The 16,852-nt window shown below is 40.2% G+C and overlaps 1 protein-coding gene across 1 annotated transcript in view; it reads right to left on the bottom strand.

The window, feature by feature from the left end:
* Nucleotides 1-14,713, bottom strand: part of LOC107571676 (nuclear GTPase SLIP-GC-like) — a 24,911-nt gene extending 10,198 nt beyond the window's left edge. The window contains exons 1-12 of the mRNA XM_016258008.1: nucleotides 14,625-14,713; nucleotides 14,318-14,549; nucleotides 13,937-14,137; nucleotides 13,606-13,800; nucleotides 13,313-13,491; nucleotides 13,130-13,166; nucleotides 12,694-12,777; nucleotides 12,126-12,219; nucleotides 11,899-12,035; nucleotides 11,645-11,812; nucleotides 9,839-10,002; nucleotides 8,953-9,079 (exon numbers count right to left, since the gene is read on the bottom strand). Of these exons, the coding sequence (XP_016113494.1) occupies nucleotides 8,953-9,079; nucleotides 9,839-10,002; nucleotides 11,645-11,812; nucleotides 11,899-12,035; nucleotides 12,126-12,219; nucleotides 12,694-12,777; nucleotides 13,130-13,166; nucleotides 13,313-13,491; nucleotides 13,606-13,800; nucleotides 13,937-14,137; nucleotides 14,318-14,549; nucleotides 14,625-14,713 (1,707 nt within the window). The remainder of the gene's footprint in view (nucleotides 1-8,952; nucleotides 9,080-9,838; nucleotides 10,003-11,644; nucleotides 11,813-11,898; nucleotides 12,036-12,125; nucleotides 12,220-12,693; nucleotides 12,778-13,129; nucleotides 13,167-13,312; nucleotides 13,492-13,605; nucleotides 13,801-13,936; nucleotides 14,138-14,317; nucleotides 14,550-14,624) is intronic.
* Nucleotides 14,714-16,852: the final 2,139 nt, after the last annotated feature.

Raw genomic sequence — 16,852 nt, 5'->3', positions numbered from 1 at the left:
GCAGAAATCATTACAAGCACGAAGCACCGACAGCGAGAGACTGTTTAGTGCTGCAACACATGTCTCTGATGAGAAGATGAGGTGGCTAATACTGGTGGTTACTGTTTGATAATTGAAATCGCGAAATTACCTCAAACGATTAGTAAATAAACTGCAAAATGTTATATTTTCTAATGCATGCACGAATTGCATGTATTCTGATGGCGCTGCACGAGCTCACGGCGCCAGGTTTCAAAGTCCAAATCGTGAGGGAAATCTGTGCTGAACTTTTTACTCGTCAGTTGCTCAGTAACATTTTTGTGAATTTTTTTTAAAGGCATGGGACAATGTGATACGTGCGACAAACATCTTTCCAAATTCGTAATGAGAATCATTTATAAATCTGCATGCTGTTATCAACAAAAAGAAGCACTGAGATCTTCCTGTGGGTTTCTGCCAAAATAAAAGCCGAGCAAAAGCAACAACTCCATCGACATTCATAAATGATAGTATTGTAATTTTACTGTCGGTCTGTAAAATAAAATGTAAGATAATGATAATAATAATTACCCTACAACAGCTCTATTAATACATTTATTATAACATTCACACATAGTGTTCAAATTGGGATCTGTAATATATTCTAATGTTTTAAAAGAATTCTCTTCTGCTCAGTAAATCTGCCTTTATTTGTACAGTAAAAAATACATGCCTGATTCAAGTCTCAAAAATGACCAAAAAATATTATTTTACTAACTTATTAATTTTAAGTTAAATTGTGCTTTGTTGGTATAATGTCTGCTAGAATGTTAAAAAATGTTCAGTGTTAAGTTAATATTTTTAAATTGTTTTTTAATTGATTTTTTTATTTGAAAAGCAGGACAAAACAGTAATAAGTACATTTTGGCAACTGAATTAATGCAATGGTGAAAAAAAATGGCTAAATAGGCCTACATGGGGGGGAAAATGTGAAAAACTGTATTCGGCCTTCGGCCCAGTGTTTCATTTTGTTCGGCTTCAGCCAAGAATTTTCATTTCGGTGCATCCCTAAACAAATTAATTTAGTTGTTTCTATTAATATTTGGCTACATTAAGTATTTGTAAGAATGAGATAAGAATATTTAATGATTTTAGGGAAGGAACTAAATTATTTTTATAATTAATGTTTACTTAGGATTATTCAATAATAATAATACTTATTATATCAAGTCATTTACACACAATGTTGAATAGGACACTCAAGAATTACACATTTTTTTAATTTTACATTTGTATTTTAACTATCAGGAGAAAATTCCCCGAAGTGTCCATCTTGTCATTCCACTGTCCATTAAACATATTTTGCTAGACTGTAATACTTCTACTCCTGTGAGAAACTTTGTTTGTTCTGTTGATACTTTTGAAAAGGTTTTTAATCAAGTAAATCTAAATGTAGTTTTTAGGTTTCTTAAGAAAAATTTATCTTAAACATCTTATTTAGTTTTAATTTTGCAGAACTAAAGCTAAAACTAAACCATAGCCATAGAAGCTGAAAAAAAATTCATTATTATTATTATTATTATTATAATGGCTTCAGTATTTTAACTTCAAAATCATTGAAAAATATATTACATGAAATTCGCATTGGAGGATACTAGGGATGTTCATTTTAACTGGTTAACCGTTAACCGACCATGAAGAATTTTGACTGATTAATACAATCAGTTAAACGGTTTAAAAAGTCATTTATTTATTTTATATTTTTTTGTAATTTGTCAAAATATAAAAAAATATATGCGTGAATATACGCAAAAGCCCAGGGACAGTGTGAAATATACGCTACGCGTAGTAAAAAAAAATGTTTTTTTTAGAGGAAAAAAAACAAACAAGTCGCGTCTCGTTCGCTTTTTATTATTTCATTCAGAAATAGGCTTAATGCCGCAGGGTGTCCGCGGGTCCTTAAGTCTTAAAATGTCTTAAATAACGTTTTCCTAATATAAGGCCTTAAAAAGTCTTAAAATGTCTTAAATTCGGATTCGATGGATCTTAAATATTTTTGGTCACATTACCGCTAAAATATCTTCATCTTATGAAATATCTTCAAATATCTTATCTTTTTCCTTCCCCGCGGTAAGTTACTGCGTCAGAGAGAGTCGCAGTAGCAGAATACAGGTCGAGACTGTATAGGTCGAACTAACTTTTTAATGTTCTCAATAAAAATAATAATGTTAATTTATTAAGATTAAAATTTATGATTAAAACATAAGTGACAAAATAACCAGAAAAGCATCGAAACGCGAGAATGATTCTTCTAATTTTATTAGCCTATATTCAATGTAAACAGCAGTTGATAATGTATAGTGTATTTCTGGTATCAAATTTGCGCTGTTGAGGTTCACTCTGTTTGTCTCTTTTGTGAGAGACTTCAGAGCAAATGAGCGTAACCGCACACAAACTCAGAAGAAACACACTGAGGTAAAAACTCAAAATGTTTATTTTATTCATAGCATGATATAGTTAAATAACACCATGACAAGTGAGCTATTTTGCTCAATATTTTCACGACGCAAAAAAAAAAAAAAAACCCCGTTCAACAAACAAGTAGTGAAGTCTATGAAGTTACTTACATTTTTAGACACAGTTCACTGTTTTGTTCTATTTCACAACACTTAATCAGTTGAATGAATGACTCAATGACTCACTCATCAAGTGACTTACCGTCACTTACTGGTAGTTTAGTTGAGAAGTATGTTGAAAAGTATGCATTTTCCCCCTCAACACTTCTTATTTGTATACTCATAAATGCATTAAAAACATTAATCTCATAACATTATTTATTGCAGTTGTAATTATTGTTATTTGCTAAATTTACTCCACCAAAAATCTCAGTGATGCAGTTATTTTGCGGGGATATTTTGTATGGAACATTGTCTGCTGATATGAAAAATTCACTGTATATCGTAGTAAGAAATATAATTTATTACAGCAATGATATTTTTTTTTCTTTTTAATTTATACACATTAAATATTACATATATGTTTGTAATAAAATGTGTATTTCCGTTACAGGTTTAGGTCTTAAATTTCATATAAGGTGGTATTAAAAAGGTCTTAAAAAGTCTTAAATTTAACTTGTTCATATCTGCAGAAACCCTGGAATGTCTTTTTAAAGACGCGTCTTTTTAAAGATGTCTTTCCATCTGTGCGTTTCTGGGTGCGGTCGTTACCTGGCGCTGGGTGATGGTCACGATCGCTGCCTCTCGTGTCTGGGCATTAAGCATGTTGAGGCGGCTTTTGTGGATGAGTCATGCTCCCATTGCGGGATTATGACCATCTCTGAGCTGCGGACCAGACTCCGTTTCCTGCAAAGGGGCGGAGTGCCCGTGCCACTGCCTAGATCTAGGGTTCCCTCTGGCGGCAGCCGGGGGCGCCCTACTTCTGTCACTCTGCCCCTGTTTTGCGGGCAGAAATTGCAGTCCTGCTGGCAAAGGATGCGATAGAGCCGGTCCCTCAAGCCAATATGAGGATGGGGTTTTACAGGCCTTACTTCATTGTACCCAAGAAAGGCGGTGGGTTGAGACCCATCTTGGATCTGCGCGTCTTGAACCAGGCCCTTCACAGGCTCCCGTTCAAGATGCTCACGCAGAAGTGCATCTTCAGGTGAATCCGTCCCCAAGGCAATCAACCTGAAGGACGCGTACTTCCATGTGTCGATCTTTCCACGCCACTTCCATGTGTCGATCTTTCCGCGCCATTCCTGCGGTTTGCGTTCGAAGGACAGGCATATCAGTACAAGGTCCTGCCCTTTCGGGCTGTCCCTGTCACCCCGTGTCTTCACAAAAGTTGCGAAAGCAGCCCTTATTCCCCTGAGAGAACAGGGCATTCGCATCCTCAACTACCTCGACGACTGGCTCATACTTGCTCAGTCTCAGGATCAGCTGTGCGAACACAGGGACTTGGTGCTCTCACACCTCAGCCTGTTGGGCTTTCGGGTCAACTGGGAAAAGAGTAAACTCTCCCCAACGCAGAGGATCTCTTTTCTCGGTATGGAGTTGGACTCGGTTGAACAGACAGCACGCCTCACTCAGGAACGTGTTCAGTCGGTGTTGAACTGCTTGAATACATTCAAGAGCAGTATGGCGGTCCCACTGAAACAATTTCAGAGGCTCCTGGAGCATATGGCAGCTACGGCGGCAGTCACGCTGCTGGGGCTGCTTCATATGAGACCGCTTCAGCACTGGCTCCATGGCCGAGTCCCGAGGTGGGCGTGGCAATACGGCACTTACCAGGTCCAAGTTACACTGGCCTGCCGCCAAACCTTCACCCCGTGGTCAGACCTTCTGTTTCTCCGAGCAGGGGTGCCCCTAGAACAGGTCTCCACGTATGCTGTACTTCACACGGATGCCTCAACCACCGGCTGAGGGGCCACATACAAGGGGCTTGCAGTGTCAGGGGTTTGGACGGGGCCCCAACTGCACTGGCCTTGATCCGTCTCAAAGGGCGCTTATGAGGCGAGCATGTACTAGTCCGCACAGACAACACTGCGACTGTGGCGTACATCAACCGACAAGGTGGTCTGCGCTCCCGTTGCATGTCGCAACTCGCCCGCCACCTCCTCCTTTGGAGTCAGAATCATCTGAGGTCGCTTCGTGCTGTTCACATTCCTGGGCTGCTCAACCGAGCAGCTGACGAGCTGTCTTGAGCTGCGCTTCCGGGAGAATGGCGACTCCATCCCCAGATGGTCCAGCTGATTTAGAGGCATTTCCGAGCCGCTCAGGTAGGCCTGTTTGCTTCTCCAGAAATCTCTTACTGCCAGTTGTTCTACTCCCTGACCGAGGGAACACTCGGCACGGACACACTGGCACACAGCTGGCCACGGGGCCTTCGCAAATATGCGTTTCCCCCAGTGAGCCTTCTTGCACAGACACTGTGCAAAGTCAGGGAGGATGTGAGGAGCAGGTCCTGTTAGTGGCACCCTATTGGCCCACCCGGACCTGGTTCCTGGAACTAATGCTCCTCGTGACAGCCCCTCCTTGGCCGATTCCTCTGAGGAAGGATCTACTGACTCAGGGACAGGGCACCCTTTGGCACCCGCGTCCAGACCTCTGGAAACTTCATGTCTGGTCCCTGGACGGGACGCTGAAGTTCTAGGTGACCTGCCCCAAGAGGTAGTTGACACCATCACTTCAGCGAGAGCACCGTCTATGAGACATGCTTACACCTTGAAGTGGAACCTGTTCGTTGAGTGGTTTTCTTCTCTCTGAGAAGACCCCCGAAGATGCCCGATCAGAGTCGTGCTGACATTCTTGCAGCAAGGGTTGGAGCGAAGGCTGTCTCCCTCCACCCTCAAAGTCTATGTCGCCGCAATCACTGCTAACCACGACCCCGTAGAAGGGAAGTCACTGGGGAAGCATGACCTGACCATCAGATTCCTTAGGGGAGCGAGAAGGCTAAATCCTCCACGGCCCCCCTCTATACCCTCTTGAGACCTGACTGTAGTGCTCACAGCACTACAGCAGGGCCCATTTGAGCCTTTGCAGACAGTCGAGCTGAAGTTTCTGTCAATGAAAACTCTACTCCTACTTGCACTGGCCTCCATCAAGAGGGTAGGGGACCTGCACGCATTTTCGGTCGACGATTCATGCCTAGAGTTCGGGCCGGCTGACTCCCAGGTAACTCTGAGGCCCCAGCCCGGCTTTGTGCCCAAGGTTCCCACTACTCCCTTCAGAGATCAGGTGGTGAGCCTGCAAGCGCTGCCCCCGGAGGAGGCAGACCCAGCACTAGCTTTGCTCTGTCCCATCCGAGCCTTAAGGTGCTACGTAGACCGGACACAAAGCTTCAGGACCTCAGACCAGCTCTTTGTCTGTCACGGAGGCCGGCAGAAGGGGAATGCCGTCTCTAAGCAGAGGATGGCCCACTGGATAATGGATGCCATCACCCTGGCTTATCAGGCACAGGGTGTGCCCTGCCCGTTCAGGTTGCGAGCTCACTCAACTAGAAGTGTTGCATCCTCCTGGGCGCTGGCTTGTGGCGCTTCGCTGGCAGATATCTGTAGAGCACCTAAGGAATGTTCATATGTGTATTTACTTCCGAAACCTCCTTCGGGAAGGTTGGAGCTTCTGTAACGTTCCTGTCCCAAGTGGAACGGGTACGTTTTCCTGAGTGGGTAGTGCCATAGCAACAGTAGCTGGTCCTCTTGTGGTAAGCCCTGCCCTGCACCAAAAAGTAGGGGCGCAGGAGGCTCCCACAGGACACTGGAAGGGGCGGAATCTGTGTCCTTTTGGTAGGGATCCCAATTCGACGTGACGTCGAGAGTGACCGACTGAAAGGGAACGTCTCGGTTACGTATGGTAACCCTCATTCCCTGAAGGAGGGAACGGAGATGTCACGTCCCGTCGCCACAGCTCCTGTACCACCGCTGAATGGCCGAGTCACCGGCTCGGCTCCTCAGCGAAAACCTGAATATGCGCTGCATCTGCTGCCTACTTATACTCACACTGTGATCAGCGGCAGCTGGATGCAATAATCGCATGCCAATGTCTCTCTAAGCGAGATCCCAATTCGTCGGTAATCCGACGTGACGTCTCCATTCCCTCCTTCAGGGAACGAGGGTTACCATACGTAACCAAGACGCTCCCTTTCAAGGGAATTTCGAACTGCGTCCTCTAGGGGTCGCTATGGGGGAGAAACGCCTCGTCGAGACCCGAACAACACGTTGGCCGGCGACAGCCATGACGTCACTACCGGTGCGACTATAGTATAAATAGGCACCGGGAGAACACATCATCCTCTTCTTCATCTTCACTGACTGTTCCGTTTGAAGCATGCATTTCCGTGGTAAGAGCGATCTCTATTCATATCATTATGGTCGTGTCATCGTTATTTGACACCTGATAACACACACGATCTATGCGTTGTTTGTTTGGGTGAAGAGCATGCACGCGATGGGGGCAATTTCAATGAAAAAGCTCCGCTCTCGTTTGTCTCTCTTTTCGAGGAAAGAGGGGCAGCCATCTGCTTCCCGCGGTTCAGGACCCGCCGCTGCTGAGGCACGGAGGAGCATGAGCTCGTGGGGATCGCAGGTGGATCTGGCCAATGAGTTTAAAAAAGGGGCTTTTCCTCTCACACTCGTCGGCTGTGGACGAGAGTGAGCCGCTGGAGGATGATGTTATTTCATTAACATCTTCTGATCCAGGGGCCAGTGCTCTGCTGGGTTCAGCCCAGGAAGAGCAGGAAATGTCTGAGGAGAGCGAAGAAGCTGAGGCTGAGCCTCCCTGCATATGATGAGCTTTTGGAAGTTCCTGATTTCCATACAGAGATTGAGAAGGAATGGTAGAGGCCGTTTTCCTCACGCATCCATTGATTCCAGCATACGAGTTATGCCAACATCGAGGCGATGCGCGAAAACAGCTACGAGAAGATGCCCCCTGTAGAAGAGTAGCTGGCCAGCTATCTCTCTATGGGTGAGACGTCCTCTCTTAAAACTCCCTCCTTGCCATCTAAGCCTCTTCAGGATACATCTCGCTTAAATGGCAGGGCATACGCAGCAGCAGGTCAGGCTGTCGCTTCGTTGCACACGATGGCGGTGCTCCAGGCATATCAGGCTGACCTGCTGAAAGACCTGGATAAAGGCGAGGGCCTTTCTCCTGATGAGGTAGCGGAGTTGCGCCGCACCACGGATCTCGCTCTCCATGCTACTAAGCAGGCCGCCTCTGCTATGGGCAGGTGCATGGCGGCTATGGTAGTGACGGAGAGACATCTGTTGGTGAACCTAGCAGATATCGGGAAGAAAGAGAGGGGCTTTCTTCTCGATGTACTTTGTACTTGTACTAGTACTTTGCATTCTTTGCAAAGACAATTCCTTCAGTATATGCAGAGCGTGCGGCAGCCCCTGTGTGACAGGCCAAGACTTAGTATGATTCTAGGCTCTTGGTAATATTCCCTTAAAGGAACCTATTCCTGATTCCAAGCCTTGAGCTCTACCCCGGCCCCAGGAGTTCTGGCCCTAACAGGTAAGTTTTTGGGGTATGTAGCCTAGGCCTTTGGCCGTAGGGGATAATGTCACTGACAGCCGTCTTAACGTCCCAGGGGCAACTCCCATGGCTATGGTAGAGTTGGTACTTAGTGCTCGCCATGGTTTTCTGGCATGCACTCCCCTCAGCATGGTGGCCTGGATATATCATTCTCCATAACGACCCCTAGAGGACGCAGGTCGAAGTTCCCTTGAAAGGGAACGTCTCAGGTTACATATATAACCTAGTTTCCCTGAGTAGGGAATGAGACACAGCATCCTATAGGTTTCCTGCCATGCTTCGGACGCAAGCTTCAGACGAAGAAGTGCATGATGTGTTCTCCCGGCGCCTATTTATACTATAGTCGCACCGGTAGTGACGTCATGCTGTCGCCAGCCAACATGTTGTTGGTGTTTTTTCAATGTATGTTTCAGACACGGGTCACAACGAGGCGTTCCCCTCCATAGCGACCCCTAGAGGATGCAGTGTCTCGTTCCCTACTCAGGGAACCATGGTTACATACGTAACCTGAGACGTTCTATAGTATTTTGTCGCGCCGCGCAGCTCGCGTCCGGTGTAGACACGGTGTAACATTGGTTTTGCGTTGTTTCACAGAACTAATCATTGCCTGGGTTGCATACGTATGTGTGGGGCGGAGCTATCAAAATAGGTAGGGGCATGTTTGATTTGGTGATTTCAAATGTCAACATAGGCTACCAGAAATCGCTTACCCCACCTTTAAGAATCAACCCAAACTGTTCTCTGATAGTAATGTAGTATCTTTTTTACTACAGAAGCCTTTCTTAGTGCATCTCTCCTGCTATTTGAAACAATTCTTGCATGCTGTGTCCTATTTTATCACACAACTAGGATTGGTCTTAAATGTTTTGTTTAAAAATGCAGCTTTGGTCACTTGAATGCTTAGCATCACTGCGCATTGAAAACACAAGGAAAGCACAGACACACAGACAGCCGAACTCACCTGTGTTTTGATGAAGTTCTCAATGTGTTCTTGCCATAATGATCTTTTATCTGAGTTACTCTGGATGATGCTGAACTTATCAAGATGTTCTTGCAGTGATTTCCCTGTCTTGACATTATCATCAACACTGGAACCAAGAAAATATGGCAAAAGTAGAATTTGTCTGAAAGCAATTTAAATGTCTAAATCTAGTCATCCAGGTCTTTTTTTAAGGTCTTATTCAGCCCATTATCTCAAACAGATTCAGAATTTTGTCTAAATCTAGTTCACAATTACAGTATTGATGGAGCAGGAGAATCCGCAAAGTAGATTTACTTAGATCCAAAGGAAAATTAGTAAAAAATATCTGCTCTAAAAGAAGCACAACTGAAAAGAATGATCAGAAAGAAGAGGAACGATCAGAAGATATTTTCCAACAAGACAATGCTCCTGCCCACACTGCAGTGCAAAGACAACCAAGTAGCTTGAAAACAAGTCCATCAGGCTCATATTTGGGCCTGGTCAGAGTTCAGATTTGAACCCTAGAGAGTATTTGGTGTCATATTAAACTCAAACTAACTGGGAGATATTTTTCAGCTACTCATTAACTTTTTGAAGCCATCGACATTGCGTAGAACAACACTGACTCTTCTTTGTCTAAAGAGTTGTCTGCAGGTTTACTCACAAGACTTAAACATGTAAAGACAAAGGCTATCCCATACTAATACTAAGTTACTTTAGTTGCTAAAAGCTAAATAAAAAACTTTATATTTTGCCATTTGGGCTTGTCCTTAGTAAATAATTCTATTATATGACTGAACTAAATATCAGCATTGGTAAATCGCTTTGATAACATTTCTGAACTAAATAGGGGAGCCTGCATATGGGATTAAAGTGTAAAACTTACGGAAATATTAATTCAAACTCCTCATCGAGGTTGTCATACATGTGTTTGCTCAAACACGTGTTTAACTCTAAAGGTGCGTCCCAGGCTTTTGGCCAGTAATATCCTTTTCTCTCACACATTGCTCGATAAATTTTATGAAAACCTCTGTTATCTTTTGGTCGAGCCTGAAAGCAAAAACACATAAACTGCTGTTAGGAAGCCCAGTAAAATATTGAATATGCAACTTTCACAACAACTGAAACACACTTACAGATTTGATCATGTCTTGTGTGGTCTTAACACATGATCTCACTGATTCTTCTACTCCAGCTGAGAGACAGTCTTCCAGAGTCTTATAGCACGAGTCAAACTGACATTTCAACTCTTTCAGTGCCCTATGTAGGTTTATCTCCAGATCGCTGTGGACTTTGGCTTTTGTCTTATTTAAACACAAAAATATAATAGCAGTGAATTACAGAAAGAAAAAACGTTTGCATTTAAAACATCAGCAATTCTCACTCATACCATATTTTCATCTGCATCCAGTTGGACACCTTGGATCAAAGACAAAACCCCTTTTGCTTCATTGACATAATCTCTGGTCAGTTTTCTGTCGATGTTCTTATTAAGATTCTTCAGAACATCCCTCAGTTTTGGAATCTCTGCAGACCATTTTCAAATATATTCAATTAGTTCATTATTAAACCAACTTCCAAGTAATGACAAAATTATATTTTTCCTCAAGACAATACCAGTTTCTGTAGCTTCCAGAACTGGATTTTCTGGATCCAGGAATGCTTCAGAACTTACAGTAAAAACATCAGTGACGAATCTCTCTTTTGAATCCTAAATAACAATATTAATCAGTCAGTCTAATTAATTAATTATTTTCTCAAAGTTATAAACACATATCTAGAAACTAAAACTAATCAAACTTGTACAAACCTTCAACTTTCATGACTCCAAACACAGATTCAAAAACATATTGTGTTCCATCAAAATTTGAGTGACACACAAAACACCAGATAATTTTTGTAGTTATTTGATCTTGTTTTCCAGTAAAAATAATCTGTATACGTTTACTTTCCCCTTTAGGCAAATCAAGAATGTTGTTTTCTCTGGAAGCAAGACTTAATATAATTTTGATTCTCAAGTACATGTATTTTGAAGATGCTTTTACTGGAAAACAAGATGAGGTTTAGTATTAACATATTCTGGGGTTTAAGTCTGTTTTTGTTTTTGACTGCACTAGTTCCGTTGATTTTCTTAGGTATCAAAAATTCAATTGTATATAATAAAAATCTTCTATAATAATACCCTGCTTCCAGCATTTTTTAATTTTCTTTTCACTGCTTCCTTTGCACGGCTGTTTCTATGAAGTATGCGTTTTGTTTTCAGATCCTGAAAAACAATCAACACAAGAGATATTGTTAAAGCTAGATGAAGTATCTGGTGATATTTGATTCAGGATAAAACCATTCAAAAGAACATCACTTTCATGGGAGTCATCACATTACTAATGATACAAAACATAAAACATATAATGCACTTTTCAGCCTTTTATTTGGTGAATAAAAAAAAAGTGATCAAGTTTTAGTAAAAATAGAATGTTCAATTAAAATCAATTAATTTCAAGTGCAGCCAAATGTTACATCATAAGACAACAGTCAAAAGGAAGTCAAACTTTCAGACATTTATAATAATGTTGAATATGAAAACCTCTGTTATCTTTTGGTCGAGCCTGAAAGCAAAAACACATAAACTGCTGTTAGGAAGCCCAGTAAAATATTGAATATGCAACTTTCACAACAACTGAAACACACTTACAGATTTGATCATGTCTTGTGTGGTCTTAACACATGATCTCACTGATTCTTCTACTCCAGCTGAGAGACAGTCTTCCAGAGTCTTATAGCACGAGTCAAACTGACATTTCAACTCTTTCAGTGCCCTATGTAGGTTTATCTCCAGATCGCTGTGGACTTTGGCTTTTGTCTTATTTAAACACAAAATTATAATAGCAGTGAATTACAGAAAGAAAAAACGTTTGCATTTAAAACATCAGCAATTCTCACTCATACCATATTTTCATCTGCATCCAGTTGGACACCTTGGATCAAAGACAAAACCCCTTTTGCTTCATTGACATAATCTCTGGTCAGTTTTCTGTTGATGTTCTTATTAAGATTCTTCAGAACATCCCTCAGTTTTGGAATCTCTGCAGACCATTTTAAAATTTATTCAATTAGTTCATTATTAAACCAACTTCCAAGTAATGACAAAATTATATTTTTCCTCAAGACAATACCGGTTTCTGTAGCTTCCAGAACTGGATTTTCTGGATCCAGGAATGCTTCAGAACTTACAGTAAAAACATCAGTGATGAATCTCTCTTTTGAATCCTAAATAACAATATTAATCAGTCAGTCTAATTAATTAATTATTTTCTCAAAGTTATAATAAACACATATCTAGAAACTAAAACTAATCAAACTTGTACAAACCTTCAACTTTCATGACTCCAAACACAGATTCAAAAACATATTGTGTTCCATCAAAATTTGAGTGACACACAAAACACCAGATAATTTTTGTAGTTATTTGATCTTGTTTTCCAGTAAAAATAATCTGTATACGTTTACTTTCCCCTTTAGGCAAATCATGAATGTTGTTTTCTCTGGAAGCAAGACTTAATATCATTCTGCTTCTCAAGTACATGTATTTTGAAGATGCTTTTACTGGAAAACAAGGTGAGGTTTAGTATTAACATATTCTGGGGTTTAATTCTGTTTTTGTTTTTGACTGCACTAGTCCCGTTGATTTTCTTAGGTATCAAAAATTCAATTGTATATAATAAAAATCTTCTATAATAATACCCTGCTTCCAGCATTTTTTAATTTTCTTTTCACTGCTTCCTTTGCACGGCTGTTTCTATGAAGTATGCGTTTTGTTTTCAGATCCTGAAAAACAATCAACACAAGAGATATTGTTAAAGCTAGATGAAGTATCTGGTGATATTTGATTCAGGATAAAACCATTCAAAAGAACATCACTTTCATGGGAGTCATCACATTACTAATGATACAAAACATAAAACATATAATGCACTTTTCAGCCTTTTATTTGGTGAATAAAAAAAAAGTGATCAAGTTTTAGTAAAAATAGAATGTTCAATTAAAATCAATTAATTTCAAGTGCAGCCAAATGTTACATCATAAGACAACAGTCAAAAGGAAGTCAAACTTTCAGACATTTATAATAATGTTGAATAGTACAGTATTCAACTGAATAATGCAGAAAAATAGAGCAAACCTTTGGTCCAGTCATTTGTTCATCAAGCTGTTCATTTCTAAAGAAAAACAAAATGAAAATGACAGAGCAAAACGAGTCATTATCCAATTATAATTGTCCATTAATTCAATTATTTCTTTTTAAACATGTTTACGTTAATGTTGCAAAAGATGTAATTTAATGACAAAAAAGTCTTATTCTAACGCAAGATATCCCCTTGAATTAATCTGATCGGTCTTGGTGCAGATGAAGTTGATGTGTTTGCATTCTCCTCCTCCTCCCAAGTCTTGAATGCAGTGCTCCAATATTTCCCAGGGGTCTTTGTCTGAGACTGCTCGGTTGATGTCACTTACAATCCACACAGATGAACAGTGCTTTAGTTTCTAAGTGAGAGCAAATACAAAAGCAGAGTAAAATATCAGATGATATACCTGTGGTTTTGTAATATATTTTACGTTTCACACACATTTACGAGTACTTAAAAGAGAAGTGTTTACAGATCTCCAGAGGTCATCTCTGATCTTGTTGCAGTCTCCAGTACCAGGAATATCAACCAAGACAATGTGCTCCAGGAGTTCACGACAGTTAGGAGTCTTGATTGTTACACTCTTCACAAGCGGCCAGTACCAGCCACCAGGATTTGACTCATCGTCTTTTATGTATTGAGCAACTGCACAGGTAATATCAGACAGCTTTTGGGGGGAAAAATTATTTTTTTAAATCTGACTTTAAAAATCTGACTTTCAGCAACATTCAGAATACATCTGCAATTTACAACTAGATCATTCTTATCTAATTTACCTATAACAAAAACACCATGTAACTTACATTCTGGTTCGAGATTGTCATCTTCCCAGTAGACAAAACATTGTTAATTTCAATATATTTGTCCACTTTCTTGAGCTCTTTCAAAGTTTTCTTCCCTGCATCAGCTCCATACAGTGCAATTATCTTTTCTTTAATAATTTCTGTTATAAGGTTGTCCCTATCCTCGTTTTTTTCTGATGAAACAATCTCAATTTCCCATTCCTGCAAAATAACACAGCATACCATATAGCACATAACATGTAGATTCTGTAAGGGGTATTTAAACTTATGAGCAGAACGGTACATCCTTCAAGTATGTTTTGTTTAATCTTCTGTTACTAACTATTATTTAATCTTATTAAAATGAAAATCTATATAAAAATATATATTTTTTGAGCAAACCTCTTTAGAAAAGAATTCAATCTCTGCTGTGTAGTTGGAGTCGCTCAGATTTGCTTCCACCTGTGTAATCACAGATGTGCATGCAGACATATAACTGGAAGGCAGTAAATATTTTTCTCCTAGGACTGCATTTATTAGAGAGCTTTTTCCTACTCCTGTTCTTCCAAAAACCCCTATGGTTGCCTTCATTTTGCTGTCTTTATCAATTTTATTTAGCTTTGAAACGGCGTCTCTGTGTAAAAAGAAATGAGTGGATGTCATTGACACTGTTTTCAAAATGAAATGCTAAATAATTTTAAACACTTACACAATGTCAGGTTTTAATGCATTTGGTGTGGTCTGAATTTGGGCCATAACTCTTTCAATGATCTGCTTTGCTTTGTTTCTTATCTCCATATCTGTGTTCCGTGAAAAAAAGAAATTATAACAGGAATTATTAACGTTGTAGCATCTGCTTAAAATCATGGATGGTCTTTGGGGTTTATGGCTTAAGAGACTCCTTTTAGCCTTTGACATTTGCATATAAATTACAGTCCTGGCCACAGATCACACATTTATATGGATGCTAAATTGCCAATGGTCTGACTTCAAACAGTTTCCAAAGACAAGTAAATGACACCCGGCCATAAAACATGCAAATGGGCCATAAAGGGAGACAAAGGAAACTTCTCCCACTCAAAAATTCACACCTGGTATCGGCTATTCCACCCAAAGTTGGGTGTGAATAGAAACCCTCAAAAGTCATTAGCTCGAAATGATCTTTGCTCAGAAAACCTCTTCTTTTGAGACAACACTAAGGCTTCTCAAGACTCTCCTCTGGAGTTTGATTTTCTGGCAGTTTTTATCTTCAAGTAACTTCGATCCGCTGTGGACTTTCCTATCTTCAGAAGAAGACAAAGAAAACTTCCAGCTCACTTCTAAGAGAACTCAAGAACCATTGTCTACCGCATCAGGAATCTTGTTCAGCAATCGAAGCCAATGCAAGTAACCATTTACAACGATTTAGATGTGGGTTTAAGTGTGAGCCCCCTTTTTTAAGGTGATTTTTGATTCTTTGATGATTCTCATTAGGTTGTGGTTAATTGATGTGAAATACTGCTATTATTTTACTTTTTTCTCTCTCTTCCTTACTTTCCTTCATTCTGTATATATGTGTTGTGCTTAGTTTAGTTTTATGTTAGATATAGTTTCATTTATTAAATCCCTTATATTCACAACTGATTGTCTCTGTGCGTTGCTCACGATTCGAAGTCACTGAATATTTGAAGTCGTGCTACATGCTAAATTACTGCTAGCACTGCATAAGGAAGGAAAGCTACTTTCCTTGGCCAGGAAAATAATCTTTCCTTGAATTGATAAATTATTATATTGTCTGCTCGGTGGACGGACAGATCAAATAATTGTAATATTGATTCTGCTACAGTTAATTCTAAGATCTAATCTAAATATTTATTATTAATCATAACCAGTTATAATTGGTCATAAATATTTCCCTTTTGAGCTAATTTACTACAACGTCTACCCCTGCCATTTACACTGTCAGAAAAATATGTGCAAAATTTGTACCTTTATGGTTACAATCGCTTATCATTGGGGCAATACCCTTAAAAAGACATCTTTGTACCTTTTTTTGCTCCTAAGAGGTAGTATATTAGAGTTGCAACATGTACCTTAAAGTACTACTTTGAACCTTTTGGGGGTAAATATTGTACAGAAGATGTCCTTCTAAGGGTACTGCCCCAGTGACAAGGTAAAGGTACAAATTTTGCAAAAAAAATTTCTGACAGTGTACCATCTTGCCAGCATCGGCAGTCAACACATGCATCCTACTTTAAACATAACTATAAACATAGGTGTATGTTAGAAAACACTCTCTGTCTTGAGAATGCTTCCAAATATGCCTCACCCCTCCTTTCTTTCCCTCTCCCTCTCACTCTCCCTCCTCTATCTGTTCTCTCTCTCTTGTATGGTGTTTTAATGTCTCTTACTCATATTCGAGGTAGGCATGCTTACATGTATACATTAGTTGCTTGGTTCAAATGTCCAAATAAGGAGACGAATGCTAGGACTACGAGGTAAAGGAGTTCGTGCTGAACTGTGAGGAGGGTTCAGCATCCTTCGCCAGGAAGTCTATTCCTAATATGTACATGTTTTTCTGTATATGTGGCCATTTTATACAAAACACATGTTCTTGGCCAAAGATCCTATATGTGTATGTCATTCTATCCTCATTGGTTAAGAGGGTGAAACTCCCCTCGACATGCCTATATAAGATCTGTATTTCTATGAATAAATAGAAGTATTGAGAATACATTGACTGTGTGTTTTCTTGCTTCCCGGCCGTATTTACACTTTAAGGAACTGAGAATTCTTCAAGGTGGCAAAGAGAATTTACAGAGGGACCAAATTGTTATTTTTTATTAACAGTGTACATGCATGTTATAGAAAAAAAGAGAAAAAAATCAGGAAAATAGCCACTGATGGCAGTCAGCTGTTTTCCATGGATCACACTTCTGTGTGATACATATCGTAACT

Source organism: Sinocyclocheilus grahami, unplaced genomic scaffold, assembly GCF_001515645.1.
Source record: "Sinocyclocheilus grahami isolate Dianchi unplaced genomic scaffold, SAMN03320097.WGS_v1.1 scaffold1633.1, whole genome shotgun sequence".
NCBI lineage: Eukaryota > Metazoa > Chordata > Actinopteri > Cypriniformes > Cyprinidae > Sinocyclocheilus > Sinocyclocheilus grahami.
The sequence above is the reverse complement of the archived record's forward strand: the minus strand, read 5'-3'. Positions and strand labels throughout refer to the sequence as shown.